We start from the raw sequence: 22,484 nt of genomic DNA on the forward strand, positions 1-22,484 counted from the left end.
AAATTTGCAGCAGCTCTAGTCCTTCCAATACAGTTTGCCAGCAGTACTGAGACACTCTATTCTGAAGCTCTACAGCTCAGATTTTTAGAACTTCTTTTTTTTAAATTCATCAACATCAAAATAACTTTGAAAACTTAGTTATCTCGAATTCACTGTTAAAGCCTAACTGGAATTTATTAAGCTACATTCTTCCCTCCTATTCATATTGGCATCTGTGGGATTACTTGTAAGTGTTAGGCTTCTGGCTTTTATATGCAAGTTGGCTTTAAGGGCAAGGGAGGAAGGAGAATAAATAATTATACTAGTTTGTTTTGCGACATCTTGAAGAGAGGAAAACAAGAGTTTATGGACTTTGCTGACAGCGGTCAGAAAAAGTAGGTCACGTTTTGAGTCTAGACATCATGACAGTTTCCCATTAAAAACATTTGATTGTTGGTGCTGCATGAACCCTACAATACCTGGCACTGTATGTACCACCACTGCAACTAACTCTTCCAGAAAGCGAAAACTGAGTCAGGCTAGTACTGAAGCCATCTGATAAATAATTTATGTAGTTTGTCAGATGATTTACCCTTTTCAGCTTTTAAACAGAATAAATTTTGTAAAGCTTTTAACATGGGAACAGAATGGAAAAAAATGCACAAAGAAATTGAATTAGCCTGGAGTGTTTTGTTTAGTTCTATCAATTAAGATTTTTTTGGAGCAATGTTTTATATGGATAATTTGTTGAATTGTTACTGCTATTCAGTAACTCCGCTTCTAGCGATTTCCACACATTTGAACAGGACTTGGAATGAACACGAGAATTTGATATTTTCTTTCCCAAAGCTATCGAAGGCTGACATGATTTCCTTTACGAGACTCATTCTGGGAAGTTATAACCAAGATACCCCAAACAGAGGGAGAGTGGGACAATCACTTGTCCAAGAGAAGCCAGTTCTAAACATTGCATAGAATTGTGACCTGCGGGTAAGTTTATTTCCTCTCCTTCTCCCTGTACCTCAGACCTAGCACAAGGAAGAACAGACAAGTATTCAAGGAAGCCCTCCTAACAGAGGAGGCAATAGCTCACAGCATTACTCCTCACCAACCTTTGGGTCAAGGATCATCTTTTGGGGGAGGGGGGGTAAGGGATGAAGAGAAGAACCTCCTTCATATTCTGAGATACAGCTACCAGAAGTGCATTTGAGGCCTCGAGCTCACACACTTGGACGCTGATTAGTAGGACTGGACACATCACACTTAAAGTTGACTCTTCATAGCGGCCTAGACTGGATAGGCAACATCATGCTTATCCACACAGTTACATTTCAGGTGAACTATTTTCTTAGAGCTTTAACACTTTAGTAGTAGTTAGATAGCAATACCAGCGTGACCAAAGGATATAAATAGCAAGACCCACCATAGCCATCTATATTTGGAAGCAATAAGAAAAGAGGTGCCAAGCCACCAGCTGCATCTATTTGGTTTTTATCTCCACTCTCTAACCACTGCAATTATGTTGTTGCTAGCACCAGTAGAAGTGTTAGTATACACAGAGCAGCTTCTTTGCTACTGTGACATGATAGGGCAGCCTAGGTGTTGGTCTTTTTAATGTTGCCAGCATTACTAGTAATGGTAGAGCTACCTCAATGCTAGAGTACAACAAAATCTGCAGCAGTAAGGACTTCAGGACTTGAACTGCAAAAAAACCCCACACTACTCTGAGGCTGATATGAGAGGTGCCCCCGTTACCCATGTACCAGAGCTAGAAACAATTTTCTTGTGAGAAGCTCTGCTTCTCTCCATTGACGCTGGGAAGGGTAGTGTTGGGGTGTGGAATAGGCTGGATTGATTTAGATTAAAGCGATATAAATCACCATTTTAATCACGATTAAAACAGCAAGTGGTGAGCCTTGATTTAAATCGTTAATTTTAATCATGTTTTGCATTTGTACTTGAGTTATTTTCTTAAGAAATGTTGATTCTCATTGGTTAGTAGCCATTGCAACACGTTTTGCAACTAAATATAACCTTTACACTAAATTTGGTACTTTTTTGCTATCCAGGAGGGTACGTTACATAACACAATTTTCAAAAATTATATAGCATAATTTAAATGTAAAAAAAAATCTGTTACGAAATGCATCATTCACCATTTTCTATTTACTAGATTGGTAATTTTTTTGCTTGCAATTATATCAAGCTCTGTTTCTATGTAAATTCAATTAAAAATGCACAAACACATTTTAATCTTTTATTTAAATTAACTACCTTAAATGGGATGGCTACATAAGAAAAAAGTTTATCCAAAAGTTTATTCAAAACATGTTAGTGAGAGCAGCAAAGTGCCAAGTCAAAAAGAAAGTTATTTGCCTAGATTCACAACAAGCAAGATTTCCTTGACTCCCTCCCCCACCACAACCACAACTCCTGTTTGAGGTTCAAGTTGTGTCTTCAAAGATGACCTCACCCTTCTTGATCATAAATCTCCCATCTGTTTTGTTCAACTGCTAGGTTTCACAGAATCATAGAATATCAGGGTTGGAAGGGACCTCAGGAGGTCATCTAGTCCAACCCCCTGCTCAAAGCAGGACCAATGCCCAACTAAATCATCCCAGCCAGGGCTTTGTCAAGCCTGACCTTAAAAACCTCTAAGGAAGGAGATTCCACAACCTCCCTAGGTAACCCATTCCAGTGCTTCACCACCCTCCTAGTGAAAAAGTTTTTCCCAATATCCAACCTAAACCTCCCCCACTGCAACTTGAGACCATTACTCCTTGTTCTGTCATCTGGTACCACTGAGAACAGTTTCTCCTATCCAAGAGTGTCAACTGCACTATTAGACTTTAAAGGTACAACTTGAAACAGTTTTAAGTAGTGAGTTAGTAGTAGTTTGATACTACACCTGCCCCAAATCCCCTTTATCGGTGTTTGTGGATTTACAGATGCATTTGCGGGGTTCTGGGGTTTTGTTCTGTTTTGAAACGTTGCTATCCTCTGTTGCCAAAGTATGCAATGATTAAACTGACTATACGCAATATTGTCAAATGCACAAACAAAAAAGACCTTCCAGTTAGTAACTGTAGGTGCTACTTTTAACAGTAGTTACAACAGTAGCTGGATAATTCAGATTTACATGACATTAAGTTGGTAACATCTCCCTCAGGGAGACTCTCAGGTTGTCATTAATCCAAAACATTGCCCCTTTTACTCCATAAGGGCATGAACCTTCAGGAGTGGACAATAAGATCCAGCTGTACTAGTTTAGTCGTGTCTGGAAAATGGAAGAAAAGACTGTTTCAGATGTTTTACTACGAACTAAGTACAGTATTTCAGCATTAAGTAAGCCTACACATTAGGAGATAAGAGTGAAGTACAAGGGTTTCTATACAAGATCACCAATATTAAATCAACTTACCAGGGAGTTCTTGATCACTTCACTCCTATAAAATTCTAAGAGGGAAAAGAATTAAGTGAGTAGAGAAATTCAGCCCATTTTCAACCTTTAGGTACAATGTCAATATTTATGCTACAGTACAAATACTTGTTCTGTAAAACAAGTCCTAGAAGTATATTCTATGCAAAGGTAACTGATGCATTAGTTCCAGTAGAAACTGAATCAAACTTTGCCTAAAAAGATCAAACAGAGCTTACCAATGTTCACATCTAAACAAGACCAATTTTTTCCCCCTCACTAATGGCCCTTGGTCATCCCATCTCTCCACTTGTAGCTTGAGGTAGAAGGCAAGAAGCAATCGATGGAGAAAAAACCAACATCCAAATATGCTCACCAGGAACAGGCAAGACTAAGCACACGTTGCTGTATTGGGACTCAGTATTCCACAACTGTTGTCTGGAGCTTAGTTACCATGGTGATAAGCATCTTCGAAGAATTGAAGATAGATTGTGCCTGTTCCTGGGATGCAGTAGCAGCCAGGTCAGAGGTAGGAGAAATGGAATGTTTGTTCAAGAGTTGGTTCAGCTTGACTGAGCCTGCGGCTGGTCTTTCAGTTGCCTATCAATGTATGAGGCAAATAGTGCGGAGCACATCAGCTGCACAGAGTCATCAGAGAAGACCAAACCTTGAAGCCCTAATCTGAACAGATTTAGAGAGAAGCAGTGCTCCACTGTGCAGGTACTAGCTGCTTTGTATATAAGGATACCTATTTTGCTAGCAGCCCAGCTAGTGGTACTGGTATAGTCTAAGCAGACAACTCATTCAGCTTGACAGCTGCAGGACTGATAGACCCAACTATCTGCTGATAGAAAACGGAGAAAATGTGGAAGCTTTCATTGTTTATCTTCAGCTCATCTGAAAATACAAATGAATTTTAATGGTACCAAGTCACCAGGAAACAAAACGAATTCAAGGTAGAATGAACTTCAAAAAATTGAACAAGGAGCATCAGGGTAGTTTGTATAGGAAGATGGAGTTACGTGATAAGTGTTGACAATAGACCCTTACCTTTACATATCTTAGTGTTATCACACAAATGAAGAGTGAAGTAGGTATCCAGAAGGCGATAACCATTCCTATTAACAATGTTACGTGCAGCAATATTCCGCAGGTGACGAAGCCGCCGCTAAAAAATAAAGGACATTGAGGAGCAGGAGTTAAAACTGTACATTCAATTTATGGTTTTTTGTTTGTGGATAGCTGCTTTATTCTAGGAGAAAGCCGTTAATAGGGGCCTGTTTAGACTTCAAAAAAAAGTAATCTAATTACATTAAAAAAAAAAGACTCCATTTTGCTAGAAAACCAGTTCAGCTAGCTATGAAGACAAATGTACAAAATAGCAGGTATGAATTGGCTAGATGGAACGAGCAGTAATTAGCAGCCTCTAACTCAGGGGTGGGCAAACGTTTTGGCCCGAGGGCCACATTGGGGTTACAAAACTGTGTAGAGGGCCAGGTAGGGAAGGCTCTGCCTCCCCAAACAGCCTGACCCCCCACCCACCCCAACTTCCCCTCTCAGAACTCCCAACCCATCCATCCACCCACCCCCCGCTCCCTTCCTGGACGCCCCCGCCCCAACTGCCCCCCTAGGATCCCATCCCCTATCCAACCCCCCTGCTCCCAGTCCCAACTGCCCCGACCCTATCCACACCCCCACCCCCTGACAAGCACCCCAAGACCCCATGCCTATCCAACCCCTGAACACCCCCCACCGAACCTCCGCCCCATCCAACCACCCCCTGTCCCCTGACTGCCTCCCGGAATTCCCCGCCCCTTATCCAACCCCTGGGCCCGGCCCACTTACCATGCCGCTCAGAGCAGCATGTCTGGCTGCCGCACCGCCCGGCCAGAGCTAGACACGCTGCTGCTCTAGGCTCAGCAGGAGCGCGCAGCTCCGCTGCGCAGAGCGCTGCCCGCGTGGCTGCAGGGAGGGGAACAGCAGGGGAGGGGCTGGGGGCTAGCCCCCCCGGCCAAGACGGTCCCACGGGCCAGATATGGCCCATGGGCCGTAGTTTGCCCACCTCTGCTCTAAATACTCAGAGTAAACAAGCACCCATGACTGCCTGAGAAATCAATCTGTTCTTAGCTCTGCTCTGTTGCACCACCTCTATTCTAGATAGGTTTTCTACCATGTTCATCGCCGTAGTGTGATTGCCTTCCACTCATGTAGCTTTATGCATTACTAACATCTGCCAGCTGCTGAAACAGTAATGCCACCAAAATGTTCTGTATCCACTAGCAACAAAGCTGAGAGATTCCAAGTTAGGAACTATACTATTTTGGAAAGATGCTGCTGGCAACACAAGGAGAACATGTAGCTGTAAAATAAAATAAATAAAAAAAATAAATAAAAAGTCACCAAAAAACAAAACAAAAAAGCCAAACTAGAGACATGTGGCTGGCTAAAAAAGCTGCCCAAATTCATAAAAACATAAGAACAGCCATACTGAGTCAGACCAACAGTCCATCTAGCCTAACATCCTGTCTTCCAACAGTGGCTGATGCCAAATGCCTCAGGGGGAATGAACAGAACATGGCAATTATTGAGTGATCCATCCTGTGATCCAGACCCAGATTATGACAGTCAGTGGTTTAGGGACACCCAGAGCATGGGGTTGCTGACCCTGACCGACTTGGCTAATAGTCATTGATGGACCTATCCTTCATTAATTTACCTGATTATTGTTATTTTTTTTAAACTTACTGTATACACTTGTTCATAAGCCAAATGTTTTTGGTAAAAAAATGACGCATCAAAGAGCGGGGGTTGGCTTATAAACGGGTCTACACCAAAATTTGATGATTTTAAACTCTATGGAATCATTGAATTGAATATCTAACACACTGTTTTGTTTACCTGGAGCATCTCCAGGCAAGGAGCCCCTCAGCTCCCTGTGGCTGCAGTTTGCAGTTCCCAGCCAATAGGAGCTGCGGGAACAGCAAACCGCAGACACTGGGAGCTGAGGGGCTCTGTGCCTGCGAACACTCCAGGTAAACAAAACATCCAGGCCCGCTGGCGGCTTACCCTAACGGGCCAGGAGCCAAAGTTTGCCAACCCCTAAAATATAGGGTCGGCTTATGAAAGGGTCATACAGTTTTTGCTATTTTTACCTAACCATCTTGGGGGGGGGTCGGCTTATAAACGAATGGGCTAATGAACGAGTATATATGGTAGTTATACTTTTGGCCTTCAGAACATACAACGAGTTCCACAGATTGACTGTGCATTGTGGAAAGAAGTACTTCATGTTTGTTTTAGACCTGCTGCCTACTAATTTCATTGGGTGACCCCTGGGTCTCATGTTATGTGAAGGGGTAAATAACACTTCCTTAGTCACTTTCTCCACACCATTCATGATATTTTAGACCTTAGTCATATCCCCTCCCCAGTCATCTCTTTTCCAAGGTGAACATTCCCAGTCTTTTTGTCTCTCATTTAGGGGTATAGAACAGCTTCCATACACCTTTGTTGCCCATCTCTGTACTTTGTCCAATTCTAATATTTTTTTTGAGATGGGGCAACCAGAACTGCACTGTGAAAACTATATTGCCATATTCTTAAACAAAAAACACATTAATCTCATTCTAGGAAGAGACACTTCCCTGTAATGATGGATAATTAGTGAAACAGGCTCAAGAAATTTCTCATTGGGTTGGCTAAAAATTTTTTATATGAAAAATAAAGCATTTATTGATTTTGTCCAAGCTAAGAGGAAATGACTAACCACTGTCCATATTGAATGAAATGACAGATTGTATCACTTATGGTCACTTTCAGTTTGTTTCTCTGACTAGCACTAAACATTGTTTGTGGTTCAAGTACTCCAGAAAATGTTACCTCCAAGCTAAATTAAATAAACTTGATTTTTTTTAAATGATTTCATGGAATTATTTGAATATTGTACCATATCATGTTCCAATAAAATTTGTGTCTTAATCCTAGATTTTGGGCCAAGGTTATCCGATAGTTTGCTTTCAAGACCGAGCACAGTTCACATTTGTAACCAAGCTTCTCATTTTCACAACACACTAAGCTCTAGAAGTCTGACCTTCGCGCCCAACCATTTTTATCACAATGTACAAAATTTTACAGTCTCCAGTCACACTCAAGTCAAAAAACCTTTTCCCCAGAAGCAGTCAGCCATTTTAGCTGTTGAGATGAGTTCCTGTCTGCATCCTGTAAAACTTGCCCATACCGGTATTGCCCTGGCCTCTTCTTTTGTCATTCAGTGTTGCACGCATTCTAAAGCAATATGCATTTCCTCACCTTTCGGGGGCAAAGCCAGACTCTGAGGCACCTGCTCCCCTACTTGGTGTAAACTTTGCTTGTGCCAATCAGAAACGAACACAAACAGGTTTTGGGCCCCGTCCCCTATGACACTTCTATGATGTCATAGTTGGTACTTTATGGGCTGCCTGCCACGTGCAGGCAGGGAGAGGAGAAAGAAAAACGAATCCTGTGTATCCTGTGTACACCCGTAACCGAGCCTGATCACCTCAAAGCCTCTCTCTCAGCTCACGTGTTTCAGACAGAGTTTCTACGTTTGCCGGTCGTTATGCGTTGGTTTGTATTTGTATCAGTTATTACTAATTGCTGCATCTTTGTTTATAAATATTGTTAGTAGATATTTTAGTCATTGTGTGTTTTAAGTTTCATTAACTCTATTAGCTAATCAAACGCTGCTCCCTTACCCCTTGTAATTATCCCCAATAAAACTTTAAATTGATTAATTTTAGTTGTGTGTGTGTGTGTGTGTGTGTGTGTGTGTGTGTGTCTGCAGTTTGCATCGTGACCCATACTCTCCTTGCATCCCTTACCAATATAGTCTACTGCCACGTGCAGCCTGGTAAATAACAGGCCTGCATTTTCTTTCACCCCTGCGTGCCCGTGGCAATCCACATTAACCAAGTACATTTTTTGGAAACAAAAAAAAGAAACCACACACATGCCACATAGCTAAACACTTCATGGCCCAATTTTAAGTGTACAGCTCTAAGCAGCTGCCACTTGATCCTCAACCCTTGTAAAAATTTTCACTGGATCCCTTGTATATTTCAAAGAAGTCTGTTTGCTAGTAGTTCATTATGTATACAATGTGCGTGTACAAATATTCCTCTTGACTAGATTCACTTTACAGTTCCTCATCCTCTCAACCTATTTCTTATGCCAGTATGTCTGTCTGAGACACAGACTGACCTTCTTATTAACACTTGCATCTGAAGAAGTGAGGTTCTTACCCACGAAAGCTTATGCTCCCAATACTTCTGTTAGTCTTAAAGGTGCCACAGGACCCTCTGTTGCTTTTTAACAACACTTTAACAGGAACAACTTTTCAGTTTATTTTAGTTTCTCAGCAACAAATAAGAGATTTAATACAAAATATTTAGAATCAGGAAAACATTCTTAAGTAGTTTTAAGATGGGCCATATCGTGAATCTGAACCAGAGGACAGTGGTCTTTAGCTCTTAATATTAATATTGGAGAATATATGGGAAGCCATCACTTACTTTGAGTCTCATGCAAAAATACAAGCTTAGAGGACAAATTAAGGAAAGAGCAAGGAAGTTCTCCCTCAATACTTGTATGGACTCCCCATCACTGTTACACTGTAGTGTGTCCATTTTAATATATTTCTTATCTTTTAATACCTCACCTACACTAAAAGTCAATGGAGTGATCAGTCATCCTATACTTATGAACTACTACGCCAAAAAAAATCAAAGCTAGGACAGTTCATGCAGTATGTGAAACAGAAGCTACCGGTAGTATTACAAGCAGGCTGTGCTTCTGATTTTAAATAAACTGTAGTGAATCACAAGCAACCATAATACAAAGTTAAGAGTTTTTCATTTTACACCAAATCAACTGATGCTTTACAGAGCTGAAGTAAGCAGTTTTTAAACACAATAAAAAGGTATACAAACGTGCATATTCAAGATCAGGTTTGAGCCCTTAGCACACCACATTTCAGAAGCCTTCTCTATGCCCATGGTATAGTTTTGGTTCTAAATTTCTCATTGTGCCTTCCAAAAGACTGTCCTAATTCTTCCAACATACACCTCCCACCAGAGCAGTTTAAACAAATAACCTACAAGTCCTTGACTGCACAGACATTGGAGAACGTGACATCTAATAGAAAAATGGTGATGGCTAAAAGTTGGTCTCCCCACTGTCAATAAGACCAACAGCAGGCCCCAACTGTCACATGGAGATACTAAGAAGCATTAACAAGAAATAATCCATGGAGCAATATCAGGCAACTCAGAGTATGCCTGCATTGTAAACACAGATCTGTAGGACCTGTGCCTGTGGACTTGGTGTTTCCAAGCCTGTGCTTCAGTGTCCAAACTGCATTGTAAATCTGGATCTCCAATTGCTGAACCTGGGTCTCCAAACTGTGCTGCACAAGGTGGTACAGACCTGGCAGATGCTTCTCCTGCCTGTTGCCATAACTGCAGGTTCCCCATAGGGAGACCAGTGCTTTTGGATTAGAATCATGAGCATAAACTGATAGGATCACATCATGCAGACTTGGGATATGCAACAGTGGCTCCAGAACTTTTGCACAAAGCAGCAGACATTCCTGGAGCTTTGTGAGTAACTTGTCCGAATCCTCCAGCATCAGAACATATGCATGAGGGAGGGTGTATTGGTCCAGAAGCAGATTGCCATAGCCATCCAGAGGCGGTCTACCCCAGACTATTACAAGTCTGTAGCTAACCAATTTGGTGTTGCAAGTGCACTGTTGGGGTTGTGGTAATGAGGTTTTTAAATCACAGTCCTGATTGCTTCACCAAAAGGTGGTGTGCATTAACCATGTCCCTGAAATAACTGCTGGTTTTAAGAATACATTTGGAATAATGTCTAAACTGCACCAGGGCCATCCATGGGACTCACGTGCTCCTTGTGGTGGGCAAACTATGGGCACATACACCGAAAAGGTCACTACTCCATCATTATGCAGGTCCTAGTCAGAGAGGCAGGTTTATGGACACTAACATGGGATGTGCTGGCTTGGGTGCATGATGGAGTTTTTCAAAACAGCAGGACTTTATTTCCATCAACTGATAAAATTATCAGTGGAGTCACTGTCCCTCTTGTTAATCTAGGGCAGTGGTTCTCAACCTGTGGTCTGCAGACCCATGGGGGTCCACAGACTATGTCTAAGGGGTCCGCCAAAGACAAGCTGAAAACTGAACAGAATTCAACTATATATACACACAGAGACAAATCGATTTCCAAAGGGGGATCTGCACCTTCATATGAAATTTCTAAAGGGGTCCACAAATTAAAAAAGGTTGAGAAACACTTTTCTAGGGGACTCTGCTTAGAGACAGCCAAAGAAAAAAGGAGAATAAGCACTATTTAGAGGATGATCACTTGTTAGCTCAGACAGACTTTTTCGCAAGTTTTGTTAACTATTTACATAGCTTATTTCTAAACTTCTACTAAAAAAAAATGAACATGTATAAATGCCACACAAGCAGTTCTGCACGCATGGTAGCTAAGCATTGTGCTTTCACATTTAAAAAAAAAAAACAGACTTTAAAGATTTTTTTTTTTAAACAGAATCCCTCTGAAGTCTAAAAACAGTTGAAAACAATAGCTTAAGTACTATGAAAAAGAGCTGACAGAACCTTTAAGTCAAACAAAATGAGCAAAGATGAATGAATAATCCTATTTTTCATCTTGGCTTTAAAAATGTTATTCAATATTTTCCTGAGTAATCAGTTTTACATGATTAAGATGGATAATGGCTTCTCAACCTGAAGTCTATGGCAAAGTAAAGCCAACATTGCTAGCAAAAGGGACTGCGAGAGCATCAACAGGATATTTATAAAAACTTGTATCATTCTCTCCAACACAACAACATATTAAAAAAAATCTAGGTAAATCTGAACTTATATGTGGCATCTATTCCCTTCTGTTATACAGTAGTATCTAAAAGCCTTTATCAGAACTACAGTCCAATTGAACTAGGTGCTATACAGAGAAAGACAACTGTCCCTATTCCAGAGAGCTCACAAGCTATGACAATGAGTATGGAAGGAAGGCTATGGAAATAGCAACAGTCACATGATTAAAACATAGGCCAGCTATGTTTACAACCAGATCCATTTTCTTTTTATATAAATTAGATAAAAAGATGCATATAAGAGTTCCTAGATGCTATGCACTCCACCATAATCAATTGACAGATTACTGTCAGAACTATAGGGGGGGGGACAGGATTTGAAACACGAGGCATGAGACATCCCAACAGTCTTCTCACAAGAAGTTACTCTAGTTTAGAGTGATTCTTTTTGGAATGTTAATGCTATTGTTTTCTACGTACCAAAACATTATTCCAAATGATTTGTTCCTTTAGTAAGTGACAAGAGGAACATTTCTTAGCCTCCACAGCATATTGCAGATGATGGTATAGATAGCAGATTTCTGATTATTAGAATTTTAGCATAACGGGCTGAAGTGCAAATTTTAGTAGCCTACCTCCGGCTTTTGTGACCAACATAATACATGGAAAAGTTATTTTGAGTACTATATTTGTCCTAGCCCTCTGTACTTTGCAGGAAACTAGTTGAGATGGGGAAATTAAAAGTGAGACCTGGACTTTCGATCATTTGGTTCAACTCTAGCTCCGGTTGGCAGTAAGTGGATCGATTACCATACGGTAGCTTTGGTGATCTATCTGAAGCAAGTTAGCGCTCTATTTCCTTCAGAACAAGTGGCCACATCACACTAACCCCACTATTGAGAGAAACAAATCCTGAACTGTGTATGAGAAATCCTTAATTACAACATTATGTCCTATCTTTCATACTTCAAGTATTCCAAAGAGCTTTACAGAATCTTGAAGTTCTGAAAGCCATCAAAAATGAGGAGCAGAAAAGTCATGCCACCAAGTTTTGCTGCCTAGTTCTGCAGTTACAATATTGTTAATGGAATTTAAAGCTAGTGTGTCTACAAAAAACTTCTAGAAGTTTTACAGAACATCCAAGGGTGCGGTACTGATGAGATTATTTCAAAAGTCAGATTTTGTTTTTTTGTTTATAAAGTGCTTGATTCTCCTTCAAATTCTGATGAGTTTTGTTAGTTCTACCATTAAAAGTCTTTGCAGTATTATCATGGAAGCCATAAACAAGGAAGCTTAACACAAGGCATAGAAAAAATATTTTCATCAATGTTCCTGTTGATATTTTGCACTTTCATCAGATGATCTCAAATGACTTGGCAATACCCCTACCTCACAAGAACATTCTGAACCTTAAAGTGTAGAGCGGAAGGAGTCTAGTACCAAATTGCAGGCAGGTAAATTCAGGTACAAGTAGATGTAGTGATTTTCCCAGGATCAGACAGTGTGGCAGAACCTGGAACAGAAGTCAGTAGTCACAATTCCTACTCTGTTTTAACCACTGAACTCTATCTCCTTTAATGATATAATATTCCAGAACAAAATAAATATGCGTAAGTCACTGCTGGAATACTGCCAAGGTGAAAAAAGTTCTGCCTCCTATATGGATCTAATTCAGAGACCTAACCTGTTAGCAGCTGGCATACCTCAAATCTTCCTGAGGTATAAATCAAGGAACCCATGCCACTAACATGGCTAATGATAGGACAGGCTTGGCTGCTGGCCACTTCTCATGTGGAGAGGAGCAAGCCTTTGCTATGCTGATCCCTCTTCAAGTTTTAGATTAAGCTCAGTTAGATGTTTTGTCTTGTCAGATCATGCAGCAACTGATCATCATGGATTGTTTTTCAGCAAAATATTTATATCACAGTAGCAGTAAGACCTCCGAATTGATGCACCTTGTGCTAGACACTCTCTTCTTTGGCTATTCCTCGAGGTGAGGCTGATGTCTGCCAAGGGAGTTCATTGATGGCTTTTTAGGTGGCAGAGGAGCCCAATTGGTGCCCTGCAGACATGGTTGTTGGCTGGAGTGTTGGGCCCTTTCTTTCTGCCTTTGTCACTTCTCTGTCTCATGAGCACACCTATTCTCTTCAAAGTGGGTTGTGGCTTGGTGTATGGTGTGGCGCCACGGTGTTCTATTCTATGCCAAGTCCTCCCAGTTTGTTGAGTTGAGGTCTCCCTTTTTAAGGTGTACTTTCAGTATGTCTTTGCCCTCTGCAAGCCCTTCTTCCCTGACTTAACTGAGAGAAGAGTACTTGCTCCAGGAGTCAGGCATACATACACAGTGGCCAGCCCCCAGCAACGTTGGTTTTCATGACCTGTGGTTCTACACTGCTAATGTTGGCTGCAGAGAGAACGCTGATGTTAGTGCATTAATCTTCCCAGCTGATCCTGAGAATCTTCCTGAGGCAGCGCTGCTGGAACCATTCCAGCCACTTGAGATGTCATCTGTAAGTTACACAGGTCTCAAACCCATAGAGAAGGGTGGCGATGACAGCTGCCTTGTAAACCAAGATCTTGGTGCCTGTTTGTAAATCTCTGTCATTGAAGACTCGTTTGAGTAGTCTTCCAAAGGATGTGCTGGCACAGGGGATCCAGTATTCGATTTCTGTGTCAATGCTGGCTGTTTGGGAGAGGTGGCTGCCAAAGTATGGAAAATGGTGATTTGTGGAGTACGACGAGTAGTCTGTGCAGGTGAGAGCTGGCAGGGTACCTTGGTTTTCTCAACATTGAGAGACCCAGATTGAGATGGGCATCTGCAAAAGGATTTAAAGTGCTTTGCGGATCAGCCTGTGTGTGTGAAAGGATGATGCAGTCATCTGCATACCGATCAGTGATGCCAATTCTTGTGATCTTAGCTTTTGTTTGGAGATGTTGGAGAATGAGGAGGTGGCCATCCATATGATACTCAATCCCAATTCCATCAGGAAGGTGGTCGCAGATGAGAATCAGGATCACAGAAAGATAAATAGAGACGAGTGTTGGAGCAATGACACAGTCCAGCTTGACACCAGTGCAAATAATGAATGGTTATACACACTGCTCTTTCCTCAAGGAGTTTGCAATCCAAGACGACAATGTGAATGAGGAGGATAAGAGGATAGAGGTTGTGTGTTTTATTATGTAGTTGCAATTTTAAAATTGTGTGTGTCAACTAATCCTGTCTGCCCTCTCAAGCTGCCATTAATTGGCTTATAGTTGATCCAGCAGAGGCTAGCTGCCTTATAGATAAGTACAGGGAAGGCATTGGAGATATGTCTGCAAAACCCCTTGAAACATTAACAGATCATCGACAAAGGGGCTACTCCCACAGCTGGATTTGCATGGGCAGATTCCGGAACTCCACTGATTAATGGAGCAGAAATTCAACCCACACAGAGCCAACTGAAAGATTCAGGAGAGTTTTATTCACAATAGCTTATGCTATGAAACCAATAGTTACATTGGGGAAGGAGAAGGTTCTATGGATTTAAGTGCCTTTCTTCAGTTTACCACATGTCACTTGGGAAGGAGTTTAAGCTAAACAAAAAAAAACAAAAAACCCCACCCACTCATACCAAAATAAATGTCCACAAAGAGATTATACCTGTATAATCTTCCTACATAGATAAGGGCTTTTAAACTAATGCTGCTAATTTAAATGTATAAGTCCTGGACTCATCCTTGAGCTTTACCCTGTTACCTGTCCCACAACACAACCCATCATTTAGGGTTCTCACAACTACCTGATGATTTGAAGCAGTCAAACTTACTGTGGTGAGACTTACTGGGTTGAACTTTTATTCAATCTTGACCACTCTCTCAGTTCCATCTCTCCTCACTTTTAAGAGACACCTTGAGATTTTATTTCATAATTCACTTCTGAATCCTGTGCCCTATGTTTTTTAAACCTCATCTGACCTCACCTTTTTTAAAGATAAAGGTGAGGGGTATCGGTTTATCTAGGGTTACCATATTTAAAAAATAAAAAAAATAAAAAAGGGACACGCCACAGGGCCCTGGCCCTGCCCCTTTCCCACCCCCGGCCCTGCCCCAACTCCGCCCCTTCCCCAAGTCCTCGCCCTAACTCCGCCCCCTCCTCCCTCCCAGCCACGCGAAAAGGGCTGCCCGAGCGCTACCGGCTTCACTGTTTGCCGGGCAGCCCCCAGACCCTGCGCCTCCGGCCGGCACTTCCCCAGCGCAGCTGGAGCCCGGGAGGGGAAGCGCCCAGCCGGGGGCGCAGGGTCTGGGGGCTGCCCGGCAAACCATGAAGCCGGTAGCGCTTGGGCTTCGGGCAGCCCCCATGCCTCTGGACCCTGCGCCCCCGGCCGGGCACTTCCCCTCCTGGACTCCGGCGGCTGCTGTGCTCCCTGAACTCCTGGGCTCTGTAAGCACCGAGCTGCCCGAGCGCTAGTGGCTTCAGGCAGCCCCCATGCCTCTGGACCCTGCCCCCCGGAGCCTGGGAGGGGAAGTGCCCAGTCAGGGGCACAGGGTCCAGAGGCGTGGGGGCTGCCCGAAGCCGGTCGCGCTCGGGCAGCTCAGCTCTTACAGAGCCCAGGAGTCAGGGAGCACAGCAGCCCCCGGCACCCGCTGTAAGGTAAGCCAAGGAGTATTTTTCCCGGACACGTTCGGCTTTTTGGAAATTCCCCCCGGACGGGGGTTTGATTACCAAAAAGCCAGACATGTCCGGGAAAAAACGGACATATGGTAACCCTACTTTATCTGTAAATGTTGAGAATGTTCCTATCAGTCCACTTTGGTTACTATGTTTTACTGACAGGGGATGCTTTACAATTCCTTTAAAACAATGAGTGCTGACCATGCATGCTATGGTTTAGTGTGTGAAACTGTTTCCATTATAATCCTGTTTGTCCATAGTTTTCCAGAACTTTCATATTTTGGGCTGAAAGTTTTCATGTTTAGGCCATGCCCAAAGGTGAAAGGTGGAAAAAAATGAGCAAAATCCTTCCAACTGTTTTGGAGTTGAGGGAAGAGTGCAAACAGTTAACTAATGTGCATATTGATATATTAAACAGCTATAGTAGGTGTGGCTGAAGTTTCAAACTTCACAAACTAACCCTGCAACAAGAACATGTAGCTAGTTAATCAGATCACTTAATACTTATAGGGGCCAAATTATGACTTTTCTGTAGCCATAGAATGGGTCTCAAATTATTGTAGCCCTTAGGATGCCAAAGAAAGCCTTTTAAATCTGAGGAGAGGTACACACTGCCCCTATTCATGACAATGGGGAAAACTAATGACTACATTGTGAACTAGGTCACTGTTAACCATTTTAGCAGAAACAGCCAGTTAATAAGCTTATTCCACAGTCCCAAGTGGCCTCCCACAACCTCCTGTGTGTCAACAGTACTAGCTGTCCTTATCCAGATGCCAAACCTCCAGCTTCCCCACAATCCCTTCAATGCACTTGTATGTTGTCAAAACATTTGCAGCCTTCTGAAGATTGAAAATTTAGCAGAGTCCAATCATTTGACTAATATTTAACTTTTAATATTGTACTGATTCCCCAGCTTGCCACAATGTAAATAAGGCCTTAATTACAATCAGTGCCTAGTTTAAATAGATCAAATTGGGAACACAGATGTTATTCACATTTTTACTTCCTTGAATCCCAATGACACAGCTGATCATGAAATTTTAAACAACTGTGGACTGCTCAAGAGCAGAACCATTTGAGCAGAGATCCTGAAGGACATACTGGTTAACTAGTCATGTACCATAGGTGTTCTTGTGGGGTTTTGTCACCCCTTCTCTCCAATGTGCAATAGAAGCCATTGGAGAAGACAGCAAATCGGATGGAACTGCAGCCCCATCAGCATGCTCACAAGCACTTCTACATCTCCTTTCCAATTGAACCCAGATAGCACGGTATCTTGGCTTTCCCAAGCTGAGGATCAAAAATGGATTTGAGATCAATTTGGCCAAGGCTGAACCCTGGTAAGGTGAAAGTAATAATGCAGAGGTTGGCAACCTTTGGCATGTGGCCCGCCAGGGTAATCTGCTGACGGGCTGAAGACATTTTGTTTACGTTGACCGTCCGCAGGCACGGTTCCCTGCAGCTCCCAGTGGCCGCGGTTCATCATTCCCAGCCAATGGGAGCTGCTGGAAACAGCAGCCTCGCTTCCCGCAGCTCCCACTAGCTGGAAACAGCGAACCACCGACACTGGGAGCCATGCATGCGCATGGTCAACAAACAAAATGTCTCACGGCCCGCCAGCAGATTACCCTGATGGGCCGTGTGCCAAAGGTTGCCAACCCCTGTGATAATGGATGGCTAAAAGAAAAAAAGACTGTATTACAAGGATGGTGCCAGTAACAATGAGAAAACCCTAAAAGTTATTTCCAGTTCTACAGGTATTACTGGTTCCAACAGTATTTTCAGTTGTGTGTACGAAATATCACTAGAATAGATACTTTCAAAATTCATTACAGTTTTTAAATAGACCCACCATAGCACATAAAGGGTCTGTTAACCCTTCTTACAGGTATACAGTCTCATTAGAATGTGGCACACATCCTTAACCTTGCATATGCTACAGAGCAACCTTAACTCTGCAATTCCTAAACTGATTCTTTAGCCATGCAACTTTAATGTTTTTATTTAAAGATGGAAGCAACTTCAGTGTCTAAGACTTGCAAATTCTTTTGCAAGCCAGGAGAACTCTCAATAATGCATATGAATTCCATAACTTGGAGCTATGTGGCTAAAGACCACTGAAAGACCCTGACTCGCACACTTTAAGGAGGTACATGGAATGAAGGCCCTCTTCTGCAAGATTTATGAGTAAAGCTCCTTGTTTGTCATGGAGGTCACAGATTCTGTGATTTTCTGTAACCTCCGTGACTTCTGGAGCAGTCTGTGCAGCCTCTGGGCCAGTCGCACTGGCTGTTGCTGGGGCAGGCTTGGCCCCTCTCTGCCACCCAGCAGCAGGAGTTTGGGGGGGCTCTCAGGGCTGGGGATTGAGGTGTGGGACAGTGCTTACCGGGGGGGGCTCCCCAGAAGGGCGACAAGAACTCCCCTCCCTCAGCTCCTAGCTCCACATGCTGCCTCCGATGGGAGCAGCAGAACCATGGCTTGGGGCAGAGCAGAGGCAGCATGTGGAGCTAGGAGCTGGAGGTCACTGCTTTCCAAGAGCCGAGTAGGGAACCTGCCCCAGCTCTGCTAACCCTCCTCCTCCCCTCCCGCCCACTCCCCCCCCCCCCCCCCCCAAGTACCTGCACTGCCTTCAGGGCCACTCCCCCAGCACCCAGGCACCCCCTTGGCCGCCAACCCCCAAGTTTTAGTCAGGGGTATATAATAAGAGTCACAGACAGGTCACGGGCCATGAATTTTTGTTTACTGCCTGTGATCAGCCCACGACTTTTACTAAAAATACCGTGGCTAAAATGTAGCCTTACTTATGAGCTGCAAAACACCCAAGATACATCAAAGTGGCACTCCCTCCTGTAAACCTTAAAGGGCATAAAGCAGCATTCCCTACGTTCTATGCACCTTAAGAGCCCTTGCCTTTCACCCCCTGCCCACTTTTTACTACATTTTTCTCTACATAGCCACATACACTGTGCATGCATGTACCACTAAGTTTTTATGCTTGTACCCTTTAGGAATTGAGCAAGACAGGAGAAGACTTACTGCACATGTATCATATGTCTTTTGCACAGATTCAAGAACTATTTTCACTAGCACAAACTAATTGTCAGTGAAAGATTTTTCACTAACAATTTCATCTTTCAATCCCCAGCTGCAGAACTGTTTAAAAGTAGGATGCAAATTTTAAATAAGAAAATCATGTTTCCCCATTCCTGGTACTTAAAGGCAACTGAAAAGTTTTTGTTCCACTTTCAGAGATGTTGAGCTTTGAGCAGAAACCAATCTTGAAAAAAAATCTAACCTGAAAGATAGGACTAGAATAACCTCACTATAGCTGTCACTGACATTCCTGTTGTAATAATAATAATAATAATAATAAAAAACAAACTAACAAACCAACCTTATTGTAGAGTTGCCACAAGGTGAAAGGTAAGGGATACTGTTAGTTTGGGGGAAAATCAGCTAAGAGGTCTACCCAATTAATGTGTCAAGAGGTTTGCTTCAAAGATAACATCTAACAAAACTCATGTGGAGAAAGGGGAAGGAGAGGGAGAAAAACTCCCCTTGGGTAAGAAGGACTTCTGTATTTGAGATGGCCCATTTGGAAGTGGGTTCTTTGAGAATAATTGTGTATGTTTGGGATCTGGAAGAACCCTTCATTAGCTTAAACTGGGATTTGTGAAGGGAAAAATAAAGTTTATTTATTAATGTCAAATAAAACAACGTTCTTTGTCTATAGCAGATGATGTAAATCCTAATGCTGTTGGAGAACTGTAATACTGATTTTCAAAGCCAAACAGGACTAGTTACCTCCTCAGGCAGTCATTACAACACTTGTGTTTTGCTTTGGCCTTTTTAACATACCATCTTTCCTTTCCCTCAAAAGGTACCCAAACTCTGTTGTCCACCAGGGTCTTTCCTTGTAAAATACTTGAATTCACAATTACTCTTTTTTCCAAGCATTAAAAAAAGACAGTTTTCTGTCTCAAAACCCTGATGACTGCGGCTGGGAATTGCTCAGCAATAGCAAATAATTATGTGCAACAAAGAAGAAATTATTACTTACAAATCCACACACTACCTTTTAAGAGTGCAGAACCAATGAGTCAGACAAGACCATAACTAAAATTCACATCTACCTGTTGATATGATCCCAGAGCATTTATTTGCATTTCCCTCTACCCAATCAGTTTACATATATACCATCCAAAATATTAATGTTTATATCAATCCAGTAAACCTGACTAATCCATAGAAATTCCATTCACATAAAATGAACTAAAAATTTGTGCAAATAGCAGCATGTGAACAGCTAAAATGAAATAGGGAGATCTTCGGATATCATTGGCAGTGAAAACCATTGAACTTTATTATCCTAAAGACCCAAATTAATGGGTTAGATGTAACAAGTCAGAGGCTCAAAATAAAAAAAGCATTACATTCCACTCCCAATTCATGTAGAGAAAGGACAAATGCTCAGAAAACAAAACTACTTATAATAAATTAAAGAAACAAAGATAAAGCAAACAATTTACTTCCTTCCCCATATCACTCCAACAGCTATATTTATCATGTACTCACTGCAATAAGGACCCAAAACAATTCTACATGAGAAGTGACAGATAAGGTGAACTTACCAGGTAAACTGACCAACATACAGCAGATATCTGAAGAATGCAACCATAAGTTAAATAATATCTGCCCCCAACCCTGCACTCAGCCAGATCAATTTTGCCCTCCAAATCTTCTGAAAATAGGAAAGATAGGCATACTTATTTCTCTAATTCCACAACAAGAAAAACCTAAATATATTAAACTAGTTCTCTAAAGAATTTCCTTTTATTTTGCCCATATAAAGGCTTATCTTTTACAAGATGAAGGCCCAAAGAAGGAACTTAGTTCTCTGCTCCAATGGGGCAAGTATACTAGTGGTTAGGAAATGGGACCAAATTGAAGAACTTGGGTTCCAGTCCCAACTCTGCCACAAGCTTGAGAAAGTCAGTTCATCTCTGAGTGTAAGTTTGTCTCCTCCATAGCCAACCTGTAATATTTCTCTACTTCACAGGGTGGTGTTGACAGGTTTATGAATGCATGTAAAGCACTTTAAGATCCTCAGATGGAAGACTTTTAAAGTGCAAATAGATGCACTTCATTGTAATACCAAGCTTGCATCACCAGATCAAAGCAAGGCAGTTTCAGTCTTAATAAGAACCACCTGATTTCACACAAACAGCCTGCATGAACTACATTATGTATGCTTTTAAAGGGTGCACATGCCTAGATAGTTATTACCAATACCTGTATAAATAAAGATAAAATGCTGTCATGACACAAAGCAAGAGTAGAGCTGACAAAGAACACCTGACAGGAGTTTATCACCTCGTTTCCTCCTTAGCAGCTAATATAGGGATTATAATTAGCTTGTAATTTAAGAAGGTTTGTGTGCAACTCTGTGAAAGCATCAAGATATCAAACCACTTGTATCATTAGAAGATACTAGCAGCTAGTGCTAAGCTGCATCATACTTCAATGCTAAGCATCCAATCTATAACCTCCTTAGGAATAGACTGGGGGAGCACAAGATTAGCAAAATTGAGAACTGCACACTGTGTAAACAGCAAGAATCTAGTCCCAAATTGTAACAGTTTTAAAGCCTTGTCTATAGATGAAGTTGTATTGCTTTAGCTATAATTAGAGATATATAATGTCCTAGGGTAGATGCAGTTCTACTGTTATAGGTGCCTTCTACTCTATAGCTGCTCCCAAGAGGAAGGAGAGTAAGTACCAATATAAGGCACCTTTAACGGTATAACTGTGTCCATACTAGGGATTTTACCCCTACAACTATTGGGGGGGGGGAAATCATACCTCTTACTTAAATAATTATACCAGGCCCAAGACAAGTGAAAACCCCAATTAAATACTAAATGTCTCCTTTCAGCCATTCAGTTTCCCCCTCTAGCGTTGTTTAACACTTCACTTCCTCTTTTATACAAAAGCTATCAGTGGCCTATAACTAGTAGGAAAGTTTAAAAAATTACTCCCTATTTTTTTACTACTGATTAATAAAATTATATAACATAATAGAAAGATTCTCTTTGCCATTCCTTTGTAGTTAATAGAGCTAGTGGTTCACACATACTTGTTCTCAAATTTGGACAAAAGCTGCTTCCACTCCCATCTCCAGATTGTGTTTTTGTTTCAAGCAGAAGGGACATTCACCAAGCCAGCAATCTCTCTTCATATCCATGCTAAAAATCTTGATTCTGCCACATTGCTTACAAGAAGAGAAAAGTTATGCTTATATCCATTTACCGTATATACTCAATCATAAGCCGGTTCGTTTATAAGCCGACCCCCCCTCCCCCCTCCCCCGATGGATAAGTAAAAATGGAAAAATTTTATAACCCGTTCATAAGCCGACCCTATAATTCAGGGGTCAGCAAACTTTGGCTCCCAGGCCATCAGGATAAGCCACTGGTGGTCTGAGATGGTTTGTTTACCTCGAGCGTCTGCAGGCCCGGAGGTAAACCTAAGTA

At 41.9% G+C, this 22,484-nt stretch overlaps 1 protein-coding gene across 7 annotated transcripts in view; it reads right to left on the minus strand.

The window, feature by feature from the left end:
• Positions 1–22,484, minus strand: part of UVRAG (UV radiation resistance associated) — a 152,396-nt gene that overhangs the window by 124,525 nt on the left and 5,387 nt on the right. For 2 of the 7 annotated variants that reach the window (XM_005290533.4, XM_042850378.2), the window contains exons 2-3: positions 4,448–4,565; positions 3,401–3,435 (exon numbers count right to left, since the gene is read on the minus strand). In XM_005290533.4, the coding sequence (XP_005290590.1) occupies positions 3,401–3,435; positions 4,448–4,565 (153 nt within the window). Of the gene's footprint in view, positions 1–1,091; positions 1,261–3,400; positions 3,436–4,447; positions 4,566–20,582; positions 21,609–22,087; positions 22,223–22,484 lie in introns of those variants that run through there. The other 5 variants (XM_065581764.1, XM_065581763.1, XM_065581762.1 and 2 more) reach the window with 5 other exon arrangements.

This window comes from Chrysemys picta, chromosome 1 (assembly GCF_011386835.1).
Source record: "Chrysemys picta bellii isolate R12L10 chromosome 1, ASM1138683v2, whole genome shotgun sequence".
Taxonomy (NCBI): Eukaryota; Metazoa; Chordata; order Testudines; family Emydidae; genus Chrysemys; species Chrysemys picta.